Here is a 21,395-nt window from a genome sequence, read left to right on the forward strand (position 1 = left end):
AAACCACAGAGATTTCTGTCTCGTCTGAACTCAGTGAAATATTTGTCAGAGCCAATCACTGGGTTTTGAATAAATAGGGAAGATGGGGCAGATGTACAAACAAGAGGACTGACAAGAAATTCAGCAGTAAAAGAAAACCTTCTGGACAGAATATTCTAGAAGAATGTGTGATAAACCCATATCATATAATATTAATGCCATTCTTGAGCAATCGAGCCTAATAAACCGTAAATTTGTTGCAAAAAAGCATAAACGTTATAGATTTTTTGATTAAATTGTCCTATATTAGTTATTTTAAAGTTGATTTAAATTAAAATTTAAACTGGATTTTATTTATTTATTTATTTATTTCTGGATTTGATTTAAATTAATTTAAACTTTAGAAACAAATTTAAGTGTGTATAAGAATTTAGTTTATGATAAGGGAGTGTTTCAGATTATTATGGAAAGAATAGGCTATTCAATAAATGGAATTGAGACGAATCCATCTCACAAATATTAGCATAGATCAAAATAAAATCTAGATGTATTATGACTTAAATATAAAAAGTATGAACCTAGTAAAAGAAAACTTTGGTAAATTTGTCATTTTTGGAGTGGGATAAAACTTTCCAAATCCCAGTACAGAAAACTGGTGTATGGTGGCCACTTAATAGTTACTGAATAAAGGAATGAAATATAATAGCAAAGGACAAGACCGGAAAAAAAGATCAGTAGATTTGACAACATAAATATCTTAATGTTTTATAGTTTAATTATTATTATTCTTAAATTTGAAAGGCAAAGAAACTGGGAAAATATCTATAATATGTAGTAGATAGAAGGTTAATGGTTTTTTTTTTTTTTTGCGGTATGCGGGCCTCTCACTGTTGTGGCCTCTCCCGTTGCGGAGCACAGGCTCCGGACGCGCAGGCTCAGCGGCCATGGCTCACGGGCCCCCCCGCTCCGCGGCATGTGGGATTCTCCCAGACCGGGGCACGAACCCGCGTCCCCTGCATCGGCAGGCGGACTCTGAACCACTGCGCCACCATGGAAGCCCAAGGTTAATGTTTTTAATAAATAAACAACTCTTGCAAATTAATAAGAAAATATACATTTCAGTAGAAAAATCAGTTAAACCATGTATAAACATGTCACCAAAGAATAAACCTAAATGGTCACTAAACATATAAAAAACTGCTCTAGTTTTATTAATCAAAGAATGAAAATTTAAAAAATTCTATTTGTCATGTATCAAAGTGACAGACTTAAAAAACACATATCCCATGTTGGTAAGAGTAATTACAAATGACAGGTTTATTATACTGTTGCTGGGTACATTGTTGTATCTTTCAGGGGTGCAGTCTGGAATACATTTAAAAATTTTTTCTAAATGTGCTTAGTTTTTGGTCAATTCTTTCCATTTCTAGGGAAATTTCCCTTAAAAAAATATGGATCTGCACAAAGAGTGCAGCTACAAATGTGTTCACAGCATTTTTTTCACATTAAACAAGTCAATACCCAGCAATTGGCAATCCACCCCCCACAGCTTTACTGAAGTATAATTGACACATAAAAATTGTATAGATTTAAGATGTACAGTGTGATGATTTGATATATGTATATGCTGTGAAATGGTCACCACAATCAAGCTAATTAACACATCCATCACCTCACATAGTTATCTTTCTTTCTTCTTTTGTGGTGAGAACGCTTGTGACCTACTCTCTTAGCAAATTTCAAGTACACAATACAGTATTATTAAGTCATCTGGGGATACATTAGATTCCCAGAGCTAATTCGTTCTGTAACTGAAAGTTTGTACCCTTTGACCAACATCTTCCTATTTTCTCCTCCTCTTCCACCAAGTGGAGATCCCTAGTGCTCGTGTAGTAGCTCTGAGCCAGACTGCTGGGTTTGAGTCCAGTCCTACCACTCCCAATGAGGTGGCCTCATGCTATTCCCCGACTTCTCTGTGTCTCACTTTACTCATCAGTAAAATGGGGTATGTGCAGTCCCTATCTAATAGGGTGGATGTGAAAATCCAGTGTGTCACACAAAAGTGTTTAATAAGGATTAGTTGTTATTTGTTCCATGTTTAAGAATATGTCCATCCATTGGATACTACTCAGCCATTAAAATAATAATTCAGGATATTCAGTGACATGAAAAAGTGTTATCTGTTGAGCAAAATAGGTGGCATACAAAGTGGTATATAAATGATATTAATTTCCTTTGTGTTTATCTCCTCTACATTTTTTACAATGAACATATTTTTTTTATAGTGAGAATAAGATAAACCAAACAAATAATAAAGACAATATCCTATTCTAAATCACAATCACAATTAGGAGTAGCCTACATGAAAAATAGGATGGTTTTGAAACATTAAAGCTGACATACTGAAAATAATGTGGGATTTATAGTTTATATACTGGATTTGAATCTTAAATGTCTGAACTTGGACACGTCATTAACACTCCCAACTCTCAGATTCTCCCCTGCAAAATGGGGATGTGTATCCCCTATCAAATGGGGGTGTTGTGAAGCTCAATAAAATAGTGTATGTGAGAGCTATTCATAAACTGAACTGAGACATACAAATATAAGATCTAATTATAACCATCAAAACCTACTGATGCTTTTAGTTATTCTGTCCCAAAGAACAATATGAATCATATCTCCAGTAAAAAGCTTTCTTTTTTTTAAATCAGAGAGGTACTTGGTAGTTTGAGAGTCTTCTAGTTGCTATTAAAAACTCATCACATAAAAGTATCAAGCTTTTGGCTCAGTTTAATTCTTTGGTATACATTTCTTTCCTCCTTTGTTTTGCTTCCAAGGTACAAGGGGCTGTGAATCATTCAAAAGACAACATGAATTCCTGAAACTTTTGCCTTTGTTTTAAAATTTAAGACGATCATCCCAAAGTAAACTATATGATGGTGAAATCTGGAACAGACCCAATTTAATTTTTTTCTTAGGAAAAATGTTTAAAGTAGTTGAAGGGAATTGGAAAAATAGTAGCAAAAATTGGAAGGAAAATCTACCATATGTTTCTTCAGTTGCACCACCACAGAGAAAGAACCCTGTTCTGTGGGTCAGCTATTTTCTTTTCTCCTTGTCTTATCCTTAGTTGTTATTAACAAAGATCAGATGGAGTTGTGCCCAAATTTGTAAGTGATTTGTATGCTGTTTTTCAAGTTACAAAGAAAGAAAAGCTGGCAGCTTTTGAGTAGAACTTTCAAGGAAATCGAAATATTTTTTGTAAGTCTGAGAAAGATAGAGATGGGGAATGCTGCTCCTTTCTTTCTTTCTATGAAAACGATCACAGAATGCTTGGAATATGACCAGCTTTCAGTTGTTGTTTTTGGTTTTTGTTGTTGTTTTTACATTTTCTATGTCTTTTCTGTCAAGTGATCCCACCAATGACTGCCACATTTAGAATACTTTTAATCTCTAATCTTTAATACAGCTTGCTCCTGAGACCAAGGCTGTCATTCATTGGATTATGGATATTCCTTTTGTGCTTTCGGCCAATCTTCATGGAGGAGACCTTGTGGCTAATTACCCATATGATGAGACACGGAGCGGTAGGTGTCCTTCCTGCTTCTCTAATTGGTTCAAGGTTTACAATTCGTTTACAAGAGTGTATTGGATGATTTCTGTAATATTCTTTTAAGGGACTGGTCATTCATTGATTTTGCCTGTAGAAATACATCTACTGAACTGGAATATCCCCTGTTTCATGTGGTATTGGCATATATATCTGGCAGAAAAAGACTATAAATTAAAAAAAAAGTTCAGATGAAGAGAAACATGATCTTGACTGAATACTTAGAGAAGAGAACGGGAGAAAACAGAAGTCATGAACTTGGGTCACTCTTGGGCTCTGGTAAAATGGAGGAATAATGGAGTTTATGTAGGTTTATGTACAAGATGGCTTAAAAATGGAGGCAGCCTTTTGGCGCTCCATCAGGGCCCATATACATCTCTGCATGTGTCTTTTTGTCCACTCACACTTCTGCATTTGGAACTGTTTCTTGGTGGTGTCAGGGAGGGGAAGTGATGCTTTGGTTTCCTTTAACTAGTTTTAGTTAAGCTTTAACTAGTTTTAGTTAAGCACAGCAAACTTTAGCCAGATAGATATTATCAGCTTAATTTTTGTTGTTCCAGGAAATTTCCTGCTTTGAATGGATTCTCAGGAGGCTTTGAAAAGTTAGGTCTTTGTAAACACAGGATAACTGTAGGTATTGGAAACCGAGTTTTGAAGAGTCTTTGGTAAAACATCCTTAAAATTTGGAGATTTTGTGGTTTGTCAATAGCTGGAAATTTAAAGGACTGGCATAGTTGATAATACAGAATAAGAATACCGTGTACTAAAATAGATATTATTTATTTCAGTAATACACATAGGAAATTTTTTAAAACTGTAAATTTAGATACTGAAAAATATGTGTGAGAGTGGTTCATAGTGTCTGTGGAGTTAACAATGGAAATCTCCTTGCTGTCTTTCCAAGTCCAATTTACTATGAACTTGTCACCTTTTCTTGTGAAGCTTTCAATTCATAAGCAGAATGTACATTCTACCCAGTTTCTGCTTTGTGGTATTAGGAATGGACGTTATACAACCTAAAAACTAAGGTGTAATTGTTGAGTACGTAAACCTTCAGTCCTTTCCCATAGTGATGTAGCTAAAAAATACGTCAGCAAGAGATCAACAACAAATCATTCTTCAGAAAACACGCAGTGCTCCTCAGCCTGTGTCAGTTTCTTTAGTCTTGTGGGTTTATTTTCCAGGTAGTGCTCATGAATACAGCTCCTGCCCAGATGATGACATCTTCCAAAGCTTGGCTCGGGCGTACTCGTCCTTCAACCCTCCCATGTCGGACCCGGATCGGCCCCCGTGTCGCAAGAATGATGACGACAGCAGCTTCGTAGAAGGAACGACCAATGGCGCAGCGTGGTACAGCGTGCCTGGAGGTAAGTTTCCCTTTCGCTCTTTATGTGATTAGTGGCTTTTAAAAAATAATTACCGTTTACATTTAGGGAAACTTCAATCTTCAGTCATTAAGAAATAGACTGAACCTATAGTTCATCCATTAAAATTAGTCCGCTTTCTGAATGAATGATTGCTATGTGTAGTTTTTTGTTGATTTTTAAGAATCAAGATGCTAATTGAAGAGCTGTAGTAAACGAACTGAAGACATCCGCTGGGAAAATACAGATTGAATATTGTTAATTACCCTACTTTTCAAATTCTGGCCTTAGGGAATAAGATACCATCCCGGTAATATGTTTGTTAGTCATGCTTCGATTGTAGGTAAATGTATATTTTAGAAGGCTGGCTTTGGCGTTTTGTATATCTTGGTCCACATACCATTTGTTTTTATTTAAAAAATTTCACTTCATGTGGAATGTTTATTTTTTATTTACTGCTGCAGTAAACACTATTATTAGATCAGGAAGCACTTCACCTTTTATTGGGTCTGAAAAGGGAAAAGCCCACCTCAGCACAGCTGGAGGAAGCATCTCTAGACACCAAGGCAGCTCATGTGGCAATCTGTTCTAGTATGGACTTTGAAGACCTCTCATTTTTCGGGCTACCTGGATCACTCATAGTTGTGTAATATTGCCTCTACCAAGGATGAAGAGTGAAATGTAAAGATACTGGTTTTCTTTTCCTCTGCCTAAGAACAATTTTCTGTGGCCTACCTGGAAGTGAAAAGAGAATTTAGGACAGTAGCAGCAGTGGCTAATTATAGGATTTTGGTTTGTTTAATTATGCTTTTTTTTTTTTTTTGGTTGAATTATGCCCTGAGAAAAATATTCTTCCAGATTTTTTCTTTCTGATATATGTTTATTCTGTTTCTTAAAAAAATTGAGGTATAACTGATGTACAATATTATATAAGTTACAGATGTACAACATAGTGATTCACAATTTTTAAAGGTTGTACTCTATTTATAGTTATTATAAAGTATTGGCTGTATTCCCTGTGCTATACAATATATCCTTGTAGCTTATTTTATATATAGTAATTGTACCTCTTAATCACCTACCCCTATCTTGCCCCCCACTTCCCTCTCCCCACTGGTAACCACTAGTTTGTTCTCTATGTCTGTGAGTCTATTTTGTTGTTGTTATTGTTATATTCACAGCTTTATTTTTTGGATTCCACATATAAGTGATATCATACAGTATTTATCTCTCTGTGTGACTTATTTCACTGGGCATAATACCCTCCAACTCCATCCATGTTGCTGTAAATGGCAAAATTTCATTCTGTTTTATGGCTAAGGCATATTCCATTGTGTAAATATACCACATCTTCATCCATTGATCTGTTGATGGACACTTAGGTTGCTTCCATATCTTGTCAATTGTAAATAATGCTGCTATGAACATTGGGGTGCATGTAACTTTTTGAATTAGTGTTTTTGTTTTTTTTGGATATATACTCAGGAGTGGAATTGCTGGGCTGTATGGTAGTTCTATTTTTAGTTTTTTCAGAAACCTTGTTTTTCACAGTGGCTGCACCAATTTAAATTCCCAACAACAGTGTTGGAGGGTTCCTTTTTCTCTGCATCGTTGTCAACCTTTGTTATTTGTGTTATTTTTGATGATAGCCATTCTGACAGGTGTGAGGTGATATCTAAGTTTGGTTTTGATTCACATTTCTCTGATGACTAACGATGTTGAGCATCTTTTCATGTGCCTGTAGGCCACCTGTGTGTCTTCTTTGGAAAAATGTCTATTCAGGTCTTCTGCCCATTATTTAATGAGGTTGTTTTTTTTTTTTTTTTTTTTTTTGATGTTGAGTTGTATAAGTTCCTTATGTATTTTGGATATTAACTCCTTATGCAATATATGATTTACAAATACTTTCTCCCATTCCTTAAGTTGTCTTTTCACTTTGTTGACCATATCCTTTGCTGTGCAGAAGCTTTCAGTTTGATGCAGTCACATTTATTAATTTTTGCTTTTGTTGCTTGTGCTTTTGGTGTCATACCCAAAAAACTTTACTAAGACCAGTATTGGGAGCTTTGTCTCTGTTTTCTTCTAGGAGCTTTACAGTTCAGGTCTTGCATTTAAGCCTTTAATCCATTTTGAATTAATATTGGTGTATAGCATAAGATAAAAGTCCAATTTCATTCTTTTGCACATGTGTATCTAGTTTTCCCAAAACTTTTTATTAAAGAGACTGTGTCTTATTCCCATTTAGTATTCTTGGCTCTATTGTCAAGTATTAGTTGAGTGTATATATCAGGGTTTATTTCTGGGCTCTTGATTCTATTACAGTGGTCTGTGTGTCTGTTTTTATGCCAGTACCATTACTGTTTTCATTATTTTAGCTTTGTAGTATAGTTTGAAATCAGGAAGTGTGATGCCTCCAGCTTTGTTCTTTTTCAAGATTGCTTTGGCTAGTCATTGTCTTTTGTGGCTCTATATGAACCTTAGGATTGTTTTTTTCCCCCCATCTCTGTGAAAAATTCCATTGGAATTTTGATAGGGATTATATTGAATCTATAGATAGCTTTGAGTGGTATGGATGTTTTAACAATATTAAATTTATGAACATTGGCTATCTTTCCATTATCTTTGTATCTTCTTCAATTTCTTTTATCAATGTCTTATAGTTTTCAGTGTACAGCTCTTTCATCTCCTTGTTTCAATTTATTCCTAAGTATTTTATTGTTTCTGATGCTATTGTAAATGAGATTGATTTCTTTATATGTTTTTTGGATAGTTTGTTATTAACATATAGAAATGCAACTTATCTTTGTATGGTGATTTGGTATCCTTCAACTTTTATGAAATATTTTTTTAGTCCCAACAGTTTTTTTTTTTCCTTTTTGTGTGTGTGTTTGTGGAGTCTCTAGGGTTTTCTATACATAAGATCATATCATTACAGACAGATAATTTTACTTCTTCCTTTCCAACTTAGATGTTTTTTATTTATTTTTCTTGCCTCATTTCTCTGGCTAGAACTTCTAGCACTATGTTGAATAGGAATGGTGAGAGTAGGCACCCTTGTCTTGTTCTTGATCTTAGAGGAAAAGCTTTCAATCTTTCACCATTGAGTATGATGTTAGCTGTGGTGTTGTCATATACGGACTTTATTATGTTAAGATATGTTCCTTTTATACCCAATCTGTTGAGGGTTTTTATCATGAAAAAATGCTTAATGTTTTCAAGTGCTTTTTCTGTATATTTTGAGATGATGATATCATTTTTATCTTTCATTCTGTGAATGCAGTATATTACATTTGTTGATTTGTGTATGTTGAACCATCCTTGCATCCTAGGGATAAATTTCACTTGATCATGGTATATGACTTTTTTTTATGTACTGTTGAATTCAGTTTGCTAGTGTCTTGTTGAGAAATTTTGCATCTGTATTCATCATGAAAATTAGCCTGTAATTTCTTTTCCTGTAGTGTCCTTATCTGGCTTTAGAATCAGCATAATGCTGGACTTGTAAAAAAGAGTTTGGGAGTGTTCCCTCCTCTTCAGTTTTTTGGAAGAGTTTGATAAGGATTGGTGTTAATTCTTCTTTAAATGTTTGGTAGAATTCACCAGTGGAACCATCTGACCCTGGGCTTTTCTTTTTAGGAAGTTTTTGATTACTGATCCAATCTCCTTACCAGTAATTGGTCTGTTTTGATTTTCTGTTTCTTCATGGTTCAGTCTGGGTAGGTTGTATGTTTCTGTGAATTTATCCATTTCTTCTAGATTATCCAGTTGTTAGCTTATAATTGTTCACAGTAGTCTTTTATGATCCTTTGTATTTCTATGGTATTAGTTGAAATGTCTCCTCTTTATTTTCGGATTTTTTTTGAGTCCCCTCTCTTTTTTTTCTTGTTAAGTCTAACTAAAGGTTTGTCTATTTTGTTTATCTTTTCAAAAAGCAGCCCTTAGATTTGTTTATCTTTTCTATTGTTTTCCTGGCCTCTATTTCATTTATTTCTGCTTTGATTCCTTATTATTTCCTTCCTTCTGCCAACTTTGTGCTTGATTTGTTCATTTTCTAGTTTTTTGAAGTGTAGGAATAAATTATTTATTTTACATATATCTTTTTTCTTTTAAATGTAGGCATTTATCATAATAAACTTTTTTCTTAGGACTGTTTTTGCTGCATCTCATAAGTTTTGGCAGGTTGTGTTTCTGTTTTCATTTGTTCAAGATATTTTGGCTTCCCTTTGACCCACTGGTTGTTCAAGAGTGTGTTGTTTACTTTTCTACATGTTTGTGAATTTTTCAGTTTTACTCTTGTTATGATTTCTAGTTTTGTACCACTGTGGTTGGAAAAGATACTTGGTATGATTTCAGTCTACTTAAGTCTGCTGAGATTTGTTTTGTGACCTATCTATCATATGATCTACCCTGGAGAATGTTCCATGTATGCTTGAGAAGAATGTTTATTCTGCAGCTGTTGGTTGGTATGTTCTGTATGTCTGTTAGTTTCATATGGTATAAACTATAGTTCAAGGCCAGTGTTTCCTTACTGATACTCTGTCTGGATGATCTATTTATCCATTATTGGAAGTGGGGTACTGAAGTCCCCTACTATTATTGTACTATTGTCATTTCTCCCTTCAGACCTGTTAGTATTTGCCTAATATATTTAGATGCTCCAATGTTGAGTGTTTATATATTTTTGATAGTTATATCCTTTGACGAATTGACCACTTTATCAAAATATAATGACCTTCTTTGTCTCTTGTTTCAGTTTTTGGCTTAAACTCTATTTTGTCTGAGATAAGTATCGCTACCTCTCCTCTCTTTTGGTTTCCATAAGCATGGAATATTTTTTGTCATCCCTTCAGTTTGAGCCTACATGTGTTCTTAAAGCTGAAGTGAGTTTCTTGTAGGTGCCATATAGTTGGGTCTTATTTTTTTATTTATTCAGCTAATCTATGCCTTTTGGTTGGAGAATTTAATCTATTTACATTTAAAATAATGATGAGGACTTCCCATTTTATTGTTTTCTGTTTTGCAGTTCCCTTGTTCCTTTCTTCCCCTCTTGCTCTCTTCCTTTATGAACTGATGATTTTCTGCAGTGGTATGCTTTGATTCCTTTCTCTTTAGCTTTTTTTGAATCTACGATAGGTTTTTGCTTTATGGTTACCATGAGGCTTACATAAAACATCTTATAGCATAACAGTCCATTTTAAGCTGTCAACAACCTAACTTTGATTGCAAACAAAAACTTTACCCTTTTACCTCCTTCCCACCACATTTTATGTTTTGATGTCACAATTTACATCCTACCATTTTGTGTATCTATGAACAAATTATTGTAGCTATTGTTATTTTTAGTATTTTTAAACCTTTATACTAGAGTTAAGTGATTAATACACTACCATATTAAAGTATCAGAATATTCTGAATCTGACTATATACTTACCTTTACCAGTGTGTTCTATATTTTTATATGTTTTCATATCACTAAATTAGGTCTCTTTGGCACTGAGCTGTGCCACCTTAGAGAAGGGGGTGATGCAGGTAAAGTGAAACTGTTCCTCTTACTCCCTTCAGTGTGTCCAAGCTTGGATTTTTTTTTTCTCCAAGGATGTGCTTTAACTTTTCCATTAGATTCCTGAACTTCCACAAAGGCACTCTATTCATGGGTAATTGTCAAAATTGGTGTTCTTTGGGGAGGGAAGACAGTAGAAAACTCCTGTTTCACCATTTGGATGACGTCACTCTCAGTCTTCAAAGCTGATTCCAGCATTGTGGAATGTGGCTGATACTTGCTTTAGCGCTGTAAAACAGCAATGCATTACACTAAATGACTGCTTAAGAACCTGAGAGAGTTTGTGCTTGTGAGGTGGTAACTATTTCCCAAGTATGTTGTTCCATCGCTTATGGTAGGTGATTTCACTTGCGATTTCCCACAGTCTCCCCAAGATGCACTGGTTGGTACATCTTTTACTTGGCCCTCAGCAGAGCAGCCTGTGTAGGGTCTTAGTCACCACATGCATATTTTGACTTTTCATTTGTTTTTTTTTGGCAGGAATGCAAGATTTCAATTACCTCAGCAGCAACTGCTTTGAGATTACCGTGGAGCTTAGCTGTGAAAAGTTTCCACCTGAAGAGACTTTGAAGAGCTACTGGGAAGATAACAAAAACTCCCTCATTAGCTACATTCAGCAGGTAAACACAGTCTCTAGCATAAAATGGGAGATTTAAGAACATTTAAACCTAGAGTACAGTAGTTGCCTAAGAGGATCCCAGCCTACGGGACTCCATCTGACCCAGAATGAGGATGCTGCATTTGGAAGATGTGTCAGTAGTGATTCAAATAGGCTTTCATTTGTCATAGGTTTTGTGGTTCATGAATATTCACTGAGAACTGATTAAACTGGAGAGTTGTGGAGAAGTGAGGTGACACCCTACTTTCTTTCATATTGCACTAAGCAAGGGCAATCCTAGGATCCTCCTCCACCCTTATCACCTTGCGTGTCTCAGGCATCTGAGGCAGGACCAGAACTAGAATGAGGTAAGTGAGGCACCTGGGATGCAAATTTAAGGAGCTGTTCACTCTCAGGGTCATGCAGGTTTAGGGTGTGAGTATCTCCTTAAATTCTGTGCCCCACATGCATCACTTGTCTCACCCTAGACTCAGCTGGATCCATTATCATCTACTCCCTCATCATCATCATCCCTGAATTAAAAATGAGGAATCAGAGGCACAGAGAAGTTAAACAGCCAGGATGTCTAGTTCCAGAATCACCATGCCATGTTGCCTCTCATGACATAAGCTTAGACCTTTACCAGAGAGTCACTGTACAGAATTTGGGCGAATCTCACAATGTGTCAGAATAAAATACCTACCTACTCAGACTTAACCCAGGCCAGTGCCCTGATAGCCTTAGCCCTCTGTACCGGGTAGACACTGGCACCAGGGGCAGTGCTGGTGGGAAAGACCTAAGGACTCTGTTCTTTGCCTGCAGTGCCTTGACAATTTCACATTCCATTCTGTATGCGGCCATTTACACCCAAAGTCAGGGAGAGTGATGTTAGTTTCACATGCTAGCAGGTAGTCCAGACTAATGTTTAAGCTAATTTAACATAAACAAATGCTGTTTGCATATATAGGTACATATAAACATGTACACATGAACCCAATGCATTAAAAAATGTAAAATCAGCTTAAGAATTCTTTTACACATGTCAAGTATACATATAATACCTTACCAAAAGGGATTATCATGGAATAGATCCACTAATGACAGACAGTGATTAAAAAACACCCATTACACAGAATTTTTTAAGTCAGTGGGATCCTGCTGCATGTTAACATAAAAAGGCATTTTTCAACAACAAAACTAAGGATAATTAGCAATGTAGACCCTGGAACAACCTTAGTGGGTACCCCTGTAGAATGTCCTATGAGGAGAGCTATATTTGGATGGACATTTTAAGAGCAAAATTTAAACATATAGTTTTAGGCAGAGGAAGTAAGATGGGCTGATTTGGTGTGTTCTTTGCCTAGGTATCAAAGAATGCCTCCTTAATACAGTGCTTTTCATTTTATGTACATATTTTTTCAACAAAAATTAAGCTATTTTCATGTCCTAGGTACCCTGTGAGGTACTGGGGAGAGTGACTGCCCTCAAGAAGGCTTTGTATTAGTGAGGTTCAGATATCAATACCTAATTACAAGAGAGGATGATAAATGCTAAAATAAAGAGCAATGGCAGTACACAGAAGGGTCCCTAACCCAGTCCTGCCAGTTCAGAAAAGGCTTCTTGGAGCTATGCTATAGGATTCCCTATAGTCCATGTCAATAAGATTATTACCCTGTCAACAATTTAAAAACTAGTTCAGCTGCTACTTAAGTTCTCTCTTAGTTCTTGAGAAAAAATGCAATATAAAACAAAACCCAAATGTGTGCCATTGGAAAGAGGAGAATGCTTGTCATATTTATGGTGGCAGGTGCATTAATTCATCTAAAAGCTGTTACAATTTATATAAGAATAAGCTGAAAAGAAGAGGGACCAGGTCATACAGTCCCGTTTTATGCCACTTAGAATGAGAATTTGATCTGTCCACAGATACCTGTGACCCACCCCGGCATGACATCAGTGTTATGATGCAGACTATATAGAAGCAGTAAGAGTGGTATTTGCAGTGAGCTCACACAGCTTGCCTCGGAGGACACCCTAGTTTAGGGAATCAAAGGCTGGCGGAAGATCAGTGAAGACTGCCAGAAGTTCTGTGTTGAAATTTTCTCGACAATGGAACAATATGGTGGTGATTAATGATTGAACACCTGGGCCTAAAATCTAAGTGTGGACTAATTTTACAACTCATGGAAAGTAGGTGGTTAGGAGATCCAATTCAGTAATTGGTTGAGAGGAAATCTCTTGCAGAGTTTTAAAGGAATGTTTGCAGGAACTGGAACTGCAAAGTTAATTAGGGTAAATAGTTTGCTAAGAAGAGCTCCCACACAATAGCTTTGGAACCATCTAGTTCTCAAAATTTCCAAAGAATTTTTCAAGAATGGTTCACGAGCACCTGCATCAGAATCATCTAGATTCTTGTTAAAAACGAGTTTCCTGTCCCAACACTGAATCACACTCCTAGCATGGCAGGACCCCAGAGTCTCCATTTCAGCAAGCTCTCTGGGGGGCATTTAAGTATTTGAGGATTTAAGGGCTATTGACATAAACAATTCTAGTAACAATGAAGAATATTCTGGATTTTTTTTTTTTTTAAGCCTTGGTTGATTGAAACGTCTTGGAATCTGGGGAGAGAGAATTATAGGAAGGACAAGTGTAGTAAAATAGCTTCCCCAGGGCTTCCCTGGTGGTGCAGTGGTTGAGAGTCCGCCTGCCAATGCAGGGGACACGGGTTCGTGCCCCGGTCCGGGAAGATCCCACATGCCGCAGAGCAGCTGGGCCCGTGCGCCATGGCCGCTGAGCCTGCGCGTCCGGAGCCTGTGCTCCGCAACGGGAGAGGCCACAACAGTGAGAAGCCGGCGTACCGCAAAAAAAACCAAACAAACAAAAAAATAGCTTCCCCAGGTATGAGTGAAATTTGAACTTCTGGAATTTCTTTTGCAAAAGTCATAAAGTGACAATATTTTCTAGTCTGCATTCCTGTGGAGTCGTGACAGCCTATAATACTTCAGTTGAGATTTACAGTGGAAAATTTCAAACAGAAATACTGTGCTCAACAATTGGCATATCAGAGATAGACATTTACTTATTTAACTACTTGTTAATCACATACTGTAATTTAAGTCTTGGGTTGCAGAGGCAGAAAAAAGTAAAGTTATGAATATTAACTGGGTCTATTTGTGCCTAATGTAGGTGCATTATATGTTTTTGAAATTATTGATTTATTTTCCAAAGATGAGGAAGTTTCAAACTTTCATTTCTTTAAGGTTTATAATATATCAGGATTATAGTGCCTCAAGATGAATAAATTCATCTCCACAATTTTTCTGATCCCAATGACTTTTACCATGTGAATTTCATTCAGAAAACTAACTTTTCTTGTTTCCAGTGGCTAAATTTCAGTCTCTTACAATTTTGGTTAGCTAATCCATAGGTAAGTCTTGGGGAAAAGTCTAACAATGTCTTTTTGTTTTAAAAAAGTGTTTACTCTCTTCTCACTATACTGGTTGCCATTAAAATATTATTTATTATTACTGACAACATGTATAGCTTTTTACCATTGGTAAATTGCCTTTAGAGAAAAGAATTGTTTGTTACTTTTACAGAGTTTCAGAGGTTTTGCTTTTTTTAAAAAAATAGCAAATGAAAGAAGAATTTGCTGATATCCAGGGCTATCTCTTTGACAAAACACTGTACCACTGCCAAACTTATTCTCCAGTGACAAAGGGACACATGAGACTTATTCTACTTTCAAATATCATCAGTAGCAAAAGAAAATTCATGTTCTGGGGCCAGATGAGTGAGGAGCAACTGGAGCATTGGGGAGGGGGACGTTTTGTTAGATAATCAAGCTTAATAGATTATCATTTGATATTTCAGAAGCAGGACCTTCTCAGAGACCTTAAGTGGCTCTCCTTCACTTCAAATACATGTTGACTTGGTTGAATTATCATTTAAAAATAAAGCTGTTTCTGGGGCTTCCCTGGTGGCGCAGTGGTTAAGAGTCCGCCTGCCGATGCAGGGGATGCGGGTTCGTGCCCCGGTCCGGGAAGATCCCACATGCCGCGGAGCGGCTGGGCCTGTGAGCCATGGCCGCTGGGCCTGCGCGTCCGGAGCCTGTGCTCTGCAACGGGAGAGACCACGACAGTGAGAGGCCCGCGTACGGCTAAATAAATAAATAAATAAATAAAGCTGTTTCTGTAGTTTGCATTGCAGTAGTTAGTTGATGACAGCAACTTAATTCACGGGCTTGTCTCAATAAAAACTCTTCCATTTTATTTCTAAACCCAGTTTTCAGTTAGTAAGTTCACTGACCTTTCATGCACTGATTATCAACCAAAATGATATTATTAATGGGTTTAATGCAAAAGTATTCACAGTGTATATCCTTTTATCTAGAAGTAAAAAGTATTGAAGGGCTGTAATGTGGTTATCTTTTTAACTGACAGCTGCCATATAAAGTATATGCAAGTGACCAAATTTAAAATAGAGAGAAAGCAATGAAATGTGCTAAGACCAGAACTGTTTTACACATTGACAGACCTTTTTGTTTTGTTTTTGTTTTGGTGGTTTGGAAGGTACTTCAAAGTCTTCTTTGACTCAGAACAAGATATCAGTTTTCAGGGAGTTATTTCTCATTTGTCTACTTGCGGAAAAGCAGAGTAAAGAGTACACAGAAAATTCAGTGGCTTTTTTTAGCTTGTTTTGATTCTTAAACAGTGGGGATCTGCAGTATTTTGCTAGAAAATAAGGAGATGTTTGATTGAAGCATGTTTTTAGGTCGTTTCTAATACAGATTTTTTGGTTGTTCTCGACCATCACAGATACACCGAGGAGTTAAAGGATTTGTCCGAGACCTTCAGGGTAACCCAATTGCCAATGCAACCATCTCCGTGGAAGGAATAGACCATGATGTCACATCTGGTGGGTGTTCTCTGCTGTGATCGGAGGCTCTAGTATTGCACACGAGAGCGTGGTTACTTCTTAGCAGAGTTATACTTCTTACACTGTTCTAAGCAAAGCAATTAAATGCCTCATGTCTCTTTACCCCGTCTCTCCCCCCAGCTTTGATCTAGTTAAATTTTTTCTGGGAAGCAGGTCAGGCAATTACTCAGGGTGGCTGCTGCGCTTAGAAATTAGGGTGCAGCAGGTGGCGCCCTTCCCTCAGCTGTCTCACCCCAGAGCTGTGAGGCGGGGCCCTCTGCGGGAGTCTTTGCAGTTGTGGAGGCAAAGGAAGATGAACCAGCTGGAATTAAAATTCTGATCTCTCCTAAGAAAAAGTACTAATGAGCTGTTAATTGGTGAACCTCAGGAGGGAACAGAAGAGTAGGAAGGACGGTAACTGCCAGTGTATTGTGTGTCTAGGATTTCCCATCCATTTCTTCCTTTAATCTGTATCATAAATCCAGATGTATTCAAGGCTGAACAGGATATTACAGGATTGAGGTTGATGTTAGTTATTTCTAAGTTTAAAGCCCCATTTCCATTTTCCTACTTTGGGGAAAATGATGTATTTTACTGGCAAACCTACCTACTCCTGTTAATAAATATCTTTTTAGATTTTTTTTTTTAGATATTTTTAGATATTTAGATATTTTTAGATATTTACATTTTAGTGTAACTCTCATTTGTTGGGATCTTTTCAACAACAACAATATCTTTTTAGCTATAAACTCTACATGTTTGTAGACCTTAGCATTAATTAACCTTTAGTGCCCAAACATCCTATACCATTACCTGTTTCTTAACCTCCACATTTATAATGTGTATTTTTTTAATCCTGAATATTTGTTCTCTAAAACTCCATTTATTTATTCATTAAACAATACTTATCAACACCCCATGAAGTGCCAGCCCAGCTTCCAGACCAATATGCCAGAACCTGTGTCAAGTTATTGCTCCCTTCGCCCCCAGGGAGAGGCTCCTGAAGGACCCAGGCCATGTCCCCTGTGGCCACAAGTAACTGCTTCTGTTAACTCTAGCATAACATACAAACATTATTTTCTCTGCATTCCAGATGTGAAAAATTTAGAAAAATCTGGACGTTGGGAATAATTATAAGTAGAAAGGAATGAAATCTGGGGAGTGAGCTCTGGGACACTGCAGCTATTCTAGGGCAGGGTGAGGTAGTATGGAGGGATAAGCAACGGGGTCTAAGGTGGAGAGAAAACCCAGTGCCTTGTTCGGGAAGGCTGGAATGTTTCAGGAGGGAGAGAGTGTGAAAAGTGTCACATGAAAAGTGAAAAAAAGTGAAAAAAAAAGTGAAAAGTGAGGCAGCGTGGAGCATCTTGTGGATAAGGCAGAGTAGAGAGTCTTGATGAGTCTATTTCAGTGGACCAGCAGAGGCTGATTGGGGAGGGTCTAAGGAGAGAGGAGGAGACACATTTGAAATGAAGAGTAGACAAGTCTTTCCAGAGATTTTGCTGTAAAGAGAAGAAGATAAACGAGGCACTAGCTGAAATGAGCTGTAGAGTCCAGAGGTAGAATGGAGGAGATGGTGATGGGGGTTTATTTTTTTCTGATGGTTTCCATATTCACAATGAAATACAATGTGAAGCATCTACAGAGAGTGAGGATGAAGAGGATGCTTTACAGGTGTTAGGAAAAGGGAGACTGTCCGCTAGGTCCTTGGTATTCAGAGTATGACCCCTACCAGCAGCTGAATTCAGCATCACCTGGAGCTGGTCAGAAATGCAGGAGCTCAGGCCTCATCCCAGAGCTAGTGAATTAGGATTTGTACTTTACTGTTTCCCAGGTGATTGATGCACACTAATCTAGGAAGTGGGAGAGTGAAAGGGCTTGGGAGGAAGACAGGGCAGGACCAGGGCCTGTGGAAGGCTGGTGTTTGTGGACAGGAGACAGCTCAGCTTGGGTGTGTGTTTTTCCCAGCCCCTCGCAGCCACAGGGGCAGGCAGAGAGTAGAAGGGTTGGGTGTTACCCAGCGCTGGTGGTTTGCCAGGCCTATAAGCAGGTGGGGAACAGCACGTAGGTTGAAGGATATGTGTCGTTGACTGGGGTGCCCAGGAACCTAAGCTGCTCAAGGAGAGGACGGGGGTGTGAGGGGAGGAATGGGAACAGAAATCCTCTGGAGGGCTGATTGAAAATGCAGTTCCTAGAAGGCAGCCAGACCAACTATTCTGAGTCTTTAGAAATCTAAATTTCTAACAAGTCCCTGAGGGTTTCTGATGAGGTAACTTCAGCCACACTTTCTGAGACACTGACCTAGACTCAGACCGCTGGGTCTTCACAGCCAGATGCTCGGCAAGAATCAAAACATGGTGCCAGATGGTGGGACCCCACTGCTTGGGGACTTGATATATCTGTTAACCTGTGTTACTCCTGACATGATTATGATGATTCATCGTATTAGAAGATTTATTAGACAATTTAACATTAATGTCTGTAAAATTGCTGTAAGTAACGATGCCCTCTAGAGAGTGTCATGCTCTTTTCAATGGAATTTCATTAAATTCAGTAAACATCTACTTTTAAAACAGGGAATCAAAATTGAACTTAGATGGCATAACTATGATATGTGCCTGTGACTTGAAATTTTGTTGCCCTGCAGCAAAGGATGGTGATTACTGGAGATTGCTTGTACCTGGAAACTATAAAGTTACAGCCTCAGCACCAGGCTATCTGGCGATAACAAAGAAAGTGGCAGTTCCTTATAGCCCCGCTGTCAGGGTAAGTGACCGTGATAATAGCTAAATTGTGTTAAGCACTTACCATGGGTCAGGCATGCTTAAGTGATTATATTTAGCTTTCATAATAATTCTGTGAGATAGAAGCCATTATTATCCTGTTATCCATCTGTTAAAAGATGAGAAACCTGGGCTTCCCTGGTGGCGCAGTGGTTGAGAGTCCGCCTGCCGATGCAGGGCACACGGGTTCGTGCCCCGGTCCGGGAAGATCCCACATGCCGCGGAGCAGCTGGGCCCGTGAGCCATGGCCGCTGAGCCTGCGCGTCTGGAGCCTGTGCTCCGCAACGGGAGAGGCCACAACAGTGAGAGGCCCGCATACTGCGAAAAAAAAAAAAAAAGATGAGAAAACTGAGGCCTAGCAAAGTTAAGTGACTTGCCCAAGGGCTCAGTGACTGATTTAATACCACTCAGTGCGAAGCTCTTTTACCATTTCTCAGTTTTTGAAGAGATCCACCAGAAAATCAAATAAAACCTTTAAAAAATGAAGCTTTTATTTGCTGACCTTGATTTCAATCTCAATAATATTCTGTTCAATTTATCTTTTTATCCCTAGCACCTAGTATACCTTACTCAATAAGTATTTGGAAAAATAAATGAGGCCTGCAAGGTAAATTTAGGCATTAACTAAACATTTATTAAGCACACACTATGAGCAAGGCTCTCTATGCTAAGAACTATCAAGAATGATTCCTATTTAAGTAAATACCGTTTATTTTACTAGGAAGGTGGTGGTGATAAGACCAAAACTCTTTTAGAGAAGGATTTTACTATTGTCCTTGTATTACATTACTATAGAATGGCTTACAGAGTTTCCAATTAAAAAGCTTGAAAAGAATTTATTGTGTTTTTGTTTATGTCCCCAAAGTTTGGAATATAAATGCTTGGTTTTGCAAGCTAAATATCCTGAGTTTTTAACTGTTGCTTTGGTTTCAATGTGTGTATGTATGTATTAGGCTGGATATGTATTAAAATCAGGAGGTAAATTTGGGCAAATAAAACCTGGAAAAAAGTAGCTCCAGAGCCAGGTTGTAAAAGGTACAACTATTTTGACCCTTAGCCTTTCTAGCCCATGTGAGTTCAAGGAGGTATTGAGTAGTCACTTTCTTAAATAACCACAGGCTCAAGTGGCCAGATCAAAGAACTCTTAGATCCATGTGGAATGGGGCATGGCTACCTCCTGGGCCTGGGGAGGACTGGGGTTTGGAGCTGCATATTTTGAATAATCCTTTGTGCAGAAGTGTATGAATTCTCCATAGACCTGATGAGGATGTCCAGTTCATAGGAGAGTTGAGTTCCTGGACTATTGACCTTCGTGGTGGTTTGGAGATGTGTGTATTTCCATCAGTTTCTTTAGCAGATTCAAGGTTCTAGAAAGCAGAACCCTGTGGTTTGGAACACCAGGACACCGAACTGCATTCTTCCGTATTCCCCCAGCTTTTAGGAGAAAATTCAAGGTTGGCAGGAGAAGCTCACTGAATAGTCAAAGGCAGAAAACTAATTATAAGTTACATCTTTTTATGGGGGAAAAACTGCCTTAAACAATCTGCCTCTAAATAATCTGCTTTCCAATAATTCTAGAAAGCTATTAGATCAAAGCACATTTGAAACATAATGGCTTTTGATATTTTTTTCCCCTAAAAGTATCTTGTTGCTTATCATGAGAGTTTTTTTAGGTATACTTTAATTCAGGTGGCTGGATTGAGCTTATTTTAATAAACTCTAAACCTGCTGTTCTTTTCTCAGTTTTTAAAAGTATGTAATCAGTTTGATAACAGTATATCCTTATTTTCTCCTTTAGGTTGATTTTGAACTGGAGTCATTTTCTGAAAGGAAAGAAGAAGAGAAGGAAGAATTAATGGAATGGTGGAAGATGATGTCAGAAACTTTAAATTTTTAAAAAGCCTTCTAATTGCTTTTAATCTATATAATATAGTATGATATAATATGGCTATTTTCTTTTAGATTTTGTGCAGTTAATATTTAACATTGGTTTATTTTTTAATCATTTAAATATTAATAGGCATTACTTAAAATAGACTCAAGTAAAAATATAAGAACTTGGTCTATAATGTTCATTTCCCTACATATAAGACACGGAGGACCATAGAAGAGATTTAAGTGATTTTGCCATTTTAGGTGTAGATGCAATAGTCCATGTGTTATTTGCAATACAGAACTTTTTGAGTAATTCTAGCTTTTAAAAGTTAGTGAGTCCTTTTAATGTAATTGGTGACAATGTCACATAATGAATGCCATCGGAAAGGTCAACAGCTATAGCTTGAGTTGTGAGCACTCTACTGCAAGACTTAAACCAGACCTGTGTAAATTGTCATTGTCTCTTGTGCTGACTAGCTATATAAGCATGATCTTGTTAATGCATTCTTGATGGGAAGAAAATGTAAACTTTTAGCAAGAGGTTTTATGAAAGGAATGGAAATTGACTTCTTGCTTGTACATATCGGGGCAATACTGTTATATTATTCAGCTGGCTAACACTACTTCACAGTGTAGGGTTTCTCTTGGTTGTCGATTGTCCCAGAATTGCATTCTGAATGAATAAAGATTAAAAAATCCCTATGATCTA

General features: G+C 37.4%; 1 protein-coding gene across 1 annotated transcript in view; it reads left to right on the forward strand.

Annotated features, from left to right (window-relative positions):
- Positions 1-21,395, forward strand: part of CPE (carboxypeptidase E) — a 109,858-nt gene extending 88,463 nt beyond the window's left edge. The window contains exons 4-9 of the mRNA XM_081252664.1: positions 3,452-3,569; positions 4,777-4,959; positions 10,997-11,136; positions 15,932-16,031; positions 18,676-18,794; positions 20,610-21,395. Coding sequence (XP_081108790.1) covers positions 3,452-3,569; positions 4,777-4,959; positions 10,997-11,136; positions 15,932-16,031; positions 18,676-18,794; positions 20,610-20,708 — 759 coding nt within the window. The 3' untranslated portion in view covers positions 20,709-21,395. The remainder of the gene's footprint in view (positions 1-3,451; positions 3,570-4,776; positions 4,960-10,996; positions 11,137-15,931; positions 16,032-18,675; positions 18,795-20,609) is intronic.

This window comes from Mesoplodon bidens, assembly GCF_964165515.1.
Source record: "Mesoplodon bidens genome assembly, chromosome: 1".
NCBI classification, from domain to species: Eukaryota; Metazoa; Chordata; class Mammalia; order Artiodactyla; family Ziphiidae; genus Mesoplodon; species Mesoplodon bidens.